The sequence below is a fragment of the Saccostrea cucullata genome, unplaced genomic scaffold (assembly GCF_032062105.1).
Source record: "Saccostrea cucullata isolate Sc308-1 unplaced genomic scaffold, CSIRO_AGI_Scuc_v1 ctg6491, whole genome shotgun sequence".
In the NCBI taxonomy this organism is placed as follows: domain Eukaryota; kingdom Metazoa; phylum Mollusca; class Bivalvia; order Ostreida; family Ostreidae; genus Saccostrea; species Saccostrea cuccullata.
Window position 1 is genome coordinate 69,119 of NW_026937785.1, and position 6,288 is coordinate 75,406.

A 6,288-nucleotide genomic window follows, 5' to 3' on the forward strand; every position below is an offset into this window, starting at 1 on the left:
CCGAAATAGATGAACTGAAGGACCAAGTCCAGCAACTCCGGAAGATGATGGAGGACCACCTTCACTTTCAGAAAGGTCCCACTAAAGTACCGCGTCGGGATAATGGCCGATCTAAAACTACCTGCCATCGCTGTAACGGACCCGGCCATATTCAGCGCCACTGCTTATGGACAGGACATCGGACACCACGCCCAGATGTGCAGTGTCAAGTGTGCAACCAGTACGGCCATGACGCGCAAGGGTGCATGAGGTTCGCGCAGCCCCCTCCAGTCGTCCCTACTACAGGCATGTTTCCGCAAACACAACCGTACCATGCCGCGTCAGTCCAGATGCTGACTCAGCCGAACCAGGGAAACTACCAAGTCCCGAGGGACATGTCCCGCGGTCACTCGGGAGGACACTAAATCGCGACCGACGGCGCAGCCCAGAACCAATCAGAATGACAGAGACAGATAGTGCGAGTGATGACACTGATTGTGAAAATTCTATACCTTATAATTCACAATTTATGTATCTGCCTGTCTATTTTGAAAATTTAGAAATAGCTGCATTGTTAGATTCTGGGTGTGCAATTAATGTTATGTCAGAGTCTTTGTACAATAGTTTACCTACTCATTTGAAATCTGATTTTCATGCAAATTCATGTATTAATGTTCAGCTTGCTGATTCTCGACAAGTCTGTGTTGTAGGTACTGCAATTGTTCACTGTTCTTCAGTTCATGGCAAACATGAGCTTTTTGTACATGTTATGCGGGATACTTCTCACCCATTGATTTTTGGTACAGAGTTTATGTGTAAACACAATGTTGTACTAGATTTTTGTTCAAAGCATTATGGTACTAGAACCCTGAAAGTAAAATGTAAGCAGCGTGTAACAATTCAACCGAATTCTGAATGTATTATTCAGGGTACATTGCCAAAGCACACTGTTATTGGGTTACAAGGTGTATGTACAAGTAGCAAATTTATGTTAAAATCTGGTCTTGTGGTTGCTCGATCTGTTATCACTGTACATGATGTTAATCATATTTTGGTTAAAATTCTGAATCCCTCGGACACTTCTGTAACTCTATACAGAGGGAAAGTACTTGCAGATTTTGTTATTCTAGATGGATCTTATAACATTTTACCCATTGATAGTATGAAAAATACTGTAGATGCATGTATGAATGTCAATGTGTGTAACAATGTTCAAATTGTAAAGGGACAATCTAAAGAGTCTGAGAACGCAGAATTTGACACTTTTATATCATATTTTGATTTTGATCAGGAAAATTTGTCAGATGTACAATGTGGTATGTTGAAAAATTGTTTATTTAAGCACAGGGATATTTTCGTTACCAAAGAAAATCCATCATTAGGTTTTACATCTCTTGTTGAACATACTATTCACTTGAAACCAAATGCTGTCTCAAAACATCATAAGCCTTATAGACTGTCCCCCGATAAGAGAGAAGTTCTAAGAACTCAATTGACTGAATTGCTAAACCAAGGTATTATCACCCCAGTAAATGAAAAAGAGGATATACCAATATCCAGCCCTATTGTTCTTGTTTCCAAGAGGAGACAACCCAATTCAGGTAAATCTACAACGCCACAGGAAGCGCACTTATCCTCGTACAGATTTTGTTGTGATTTCCGTTACCTGAACTCACAGACCCAGCCTTTTAGGTACACTATTCCCAATCTCCAGGAACTTATTGAATCGCTTAATGTTACTCACCCTAACTTCATTACATCAATAGATCTAAGTTCAGGATTTTTTCAAATGGGGATAGCTAAGGATTCTACGAAATACACAGCATTTAACACTTGTTTTGGTACGTACAAATTTTTGCGCTTACCAATGGGTTTAAGTACTTCACCAAATAGTTTTCAATTACTGATGGACAAACTTTTGCGAGGCTTAACATACAAGTCTGTGTTGTGTTATCTAGATGACGTTATTGTTTGTTCTAACACGTTTGAAAAGCACTTGTCCGATTTGTGTGAAGTATTTCAACGTTTCAAAGATGCTGGACTTAAACTCAACCCGACTAAGTGTACATTCGCTCGAGATCAATGTGTATTTTTAGGACATCACATTTCCAAAGATGGCATACGCCCACCCTCAGTTCGCTTAGATGTCATACGCTCATACCCAACACCTACATCGCAGAAGCAATTGCGTAGAGCTATGGGGCTGTTCAACTGGTTCCGCAAGTTTATACCCCGGTTTAGTGATAAAGCTTACCCTCTCAACCTCTTGCTTAAGAAGGGCGTACGTTTTGTGTGGACACAAGATCACCAAAGAGCTTTTGACGATATCAAGGCTGCTCTCGTAAATTCGGATGCATTAGCTTTTCCGGACTACGACCGGGAATTCAGATTAGCAGTGGACACCTCTAGCCGAGGATTAGGGTATATGCTCTACCAGATACACCAAGATGGTACTCGCCGTGTTGTTCGTTTCGGTTCTAAAGGACTCAACAAATACCAGCAGAGTTATGGACCTACGAAACTTGAATTGCTTGGTATGGTTTACAGTGTTTTGGACTGTGCTTCATATCTTCGTGGACGCCACTTCGTGGTAGAATGTGACCATCAAGCGTTACAGCCATTGTTCCAGAAACAACTACATGGGGCGATATATGAACGTTGGATTGCCATTCTTCAACAATTTGACCTAGCGATTGAGTACAAACCAGCGACACAAATGCAAGTCCCAGATGCATTATCTCGATGTCATCCTCATTCTGACCTTGGAGTGATGGATTCTAGTCCAGTCGAGGAAGATCCATATTTTCCATACATGACAGATGTACATACCACAGGTGTAAAGCTACCATCAGGAAAACTTTTGAGTGAGGTTCTCAAGGAGACAAACAAGAGTGAACCTGAGGTAAACAGGATATCCCTCCTCACGGAAAATCTGGCTAACCCGAAATTTGATTACGATGCAGATACAGAGGATGTGGACGTCATATTATCCAAACATCGGAAAACTCGCCGCTTACACACAAGAGGAAAAACCCGAGTCTTTCAAACGGCTAAATCCATGTGTGAGGATTATACAGGGTTAAAGATAAATGTGGACACTTGTGAGCAAATTAACACTGATACTGACACTTGTGCAAACATTTCTAGTGAAAATTCTGACACTTGTGAGAAAATTCTTTGTGATAAAACAGACACTTGTGCAGAACCTGTGAATGAGATATGTGATGAGCTAAGCATATCAACTGAGTTGGAAACTCGGCATAATCCTCTGACCCTTACAACTGAAATAGATGATATCAGGGAACTTGAATCTGAACCCCATCTATTCACCATCCCGAATAATGACACTTCTACAGAACCTGTAGTACAAAACAACTTTTACCAGATTACTACTGAAATTTCCAGTGACGAAAAGCTTGAGGAACAGGCAGACAAACCACTAGATGGTGGTGGTATTTCCTTTCCGGACAACATTCCTTGCTGTGAGATATTCCAGCATACAACCTTGACACGTACATCCGTTCGTGACATGCAGAGGAATGACAACTACTATAAACTTATCATTGACTACCTGCAAAATGATAACTTACCTGATGGACAAAAAGAGGCACGGCGCATTATTTTAGAAAGTGCGGACTATGCAATCATAGGTGACCTACTTTTCCACTCGAGAGTTGCCAAATCAAAACGGACAAAGGCTATGTGTCACTATCAGTTGGCCCTTCCACAAGATGCGATTCCAGTCATCTTACAACTCTACCATGACTCTTTATTTAGTGGCCACTGTGGCATACAGGAAACCCTGGATAGGATTAGAGAACATTATTTCTTCCCCAAAATGACAGTTATAATATCAGATTATGTGAAATCCTGTTCGAAGTGCCAAGCACGGAAACTAGGCCGAACTGCTAAACCCAGCATTACAGCATTTCCAACACCTACTAAACCCTTTGATGTATGGGAATTGGATCTCTATGGACCACTTCCAGTTACTCCGTCCGGGAAATCCTACATATTTACTGCTGTAGATCTGTTCTCCAAATACTTGTTTACCATGCCCATTGCAAACTCAGATGCACTTTCCGTTGGTGTTGCCATTTTTCATCTCGTTTGTACATTTGGAGTTTGTAGCACCTTCATATCTGATAGAGGATCTGAATTTGTTGCTAAAGCTACAAAAGAAACTTGCAAACTGTTACAGATCCACCAGGATTTTACTCCTAGCTACGCCCATAATTGTTTAGGAGCTTGTGAAAGAGGTCATCATGTGCTTGCTACAAAGCTTACACCGTATATGAATGACCGAAGGAACAATTGGGAAGATCTCCTTCCTGCTATAGTATTTTCAATGAATGCATCAGTTAACTCGACATGTGGATATTCCCCATATGAAATTGTATATGGACACCGACCAAAATTCCCATTGTCAGGAGTTCCACTGGACATGCAAACTTTCCCAAAGGACATCCATGACTATATGCAAAGTCTTAAACACACTTTATCTGCAGTGCATGCAGATATGTTGACCCACATCCAGACTTCACAGACTAAAATGACGGACTCGGTGAATGCTAAGAGTCATCCCACATCATTTTCAGTTGGTGATTATGTTTATCTTCAGTCAACACCTATTGGAACTGGTCAGAAGCTTCAAGAGTTATTTAAAGGGCCATATGTTGTCAAGGAGACTGTTACTGCACATTTGGTTATACTCTTCGACCCTTCTACACAGAAGACCTTAGATAAACCGATTCACATAAACAGACTAAAATATGCATATGTACGTGCACCTACACCAACAAACTATTTTCAGATTGCACGCTCAATCTACAAGGACCAAGCGGTTCAAACTTCTAGCATAACCCAGGAACTCGATGAGCCTAGTTCTACCCAAACAATTACTGACTCTGTTCTGCCAGAGTATCAAACATCCAGTTCTCAGGAGTCACATTCTGTGTCATCAACACAGTCGGAATCACCCGTTCATCCGTCAGCGGATCCCCATCCTGCACCAACTGTGTTGCCTCGTCCACGGCGCACAATACGGAAACCCCTCCGTTACCAGGACAACTGTGTCAATCCCAGTGACCTTTCATCATCCGATGTTTGTTCTCCAAACATTCTCTACAAGGTTAAACGCATTTTAGCCCAAAGAGGTACTGGTCCTAATGTTGAATACCTTGTTCACTTTGTGGGGGAACCCTCACAAAAGGCCACTTGGGTTAAATTTGAGGATTTAAATGACACTGCGAGAAATTTTGTCAAATCCCACCAATTGCAATCTGTTGTATGTGACATTGTTGCATCTGTATAATTCATCTTTTTGAATTACATATTGATGTTAATTTTTTTTTGCAATACATGTTTTTGCTTTACAGTTAGGATACATGTACCAGTATATGTTGTCAATTTTTCACTACATAACAATCTGTAAGAAATTTCTTGACATGTCATATTGATTTACATTTTACATGAAATATTGTCAGAATGATTTTGAGTTTATTTGTGTACATTTTTTTTCATCACCATGCTATTCAGATAGAATGCAATTTAAATTTACACTCTTTAGTATATGTATGAAATGTGAGGGTTTTTCTTATTCAATTAATTAACATACCAGGAGTTTTGTCATCAAAGACATAAAACATTTCTAATGCAACAGGGTTTACCATTTATATACCATTGATATACTTTGTATGGATATGCCAGAAAATATGTGAATTGTGCATACTTGTTTGACATGCTTTCCTTGTTCATTTTACACATTTTTCATTATTCAGGCCTGATGACATTTGTTATTTTGAACTTGAATGCATTGTTATAGACTGCACTATCTTTGTTTGGTGTTAAACATTACCACTGGTTACCTAATGCAGACATGAGTCTTCTGTATAATATCATCATTGTATGCAATGGTCAATGTTATATTACATCAATTTGGTAGTACCTTATAATGAATGTCTTAGTTTTCTGAAAACTCCTGTGTAATTTTTAAAGATATGCTCCTTCATCATTACTGATTATGATCCTGCATTTGATTTTCATTTATATTCTATTTTATGCAATAATTGTGGACTGACATCACTGGCCTGTTATAAAATTGCTCTATAGAATCAATTTTAATTGAAGGGCGGGGATGTTGTGTATATGGTGTCAGGTCAGGTGACGTCAGGCCACTATTCCGGAAATATTGATTTGTACGTTTTTGGTTTTTAGTTTAGTTTTGATTGAGTGAATAAAATGGTCGAAATGGCAACACGTGTGTCATGTTTCAATACCAGAATAAGTTCGTCTAACCTCTCATTCCCC

General features: G+C 39.7%; 1 protein-coding gene across 1 annotated transcript; it reads left to right on the plus strand.

Moving 5' to 3' along the window:
- Window positions 1-1,141: 1,141 nt before the first annotated feature.
- On the plus strand, window positions 1,142-5,293 carry LOC134248836 (uncharacterized). Its single transcript, XM_062731209.1, has one exon. The coding sequence runs from the start codon at window positions 1,142-1,144 to the stop codon at window positions 5,291-5,293; it is 4,152 nt and encodes a 1,383-aa protein (XP_062587193.1).
- The last annotated feature ends 995 nt before the right edge of the window (window positions 5,294-6,288 follow it).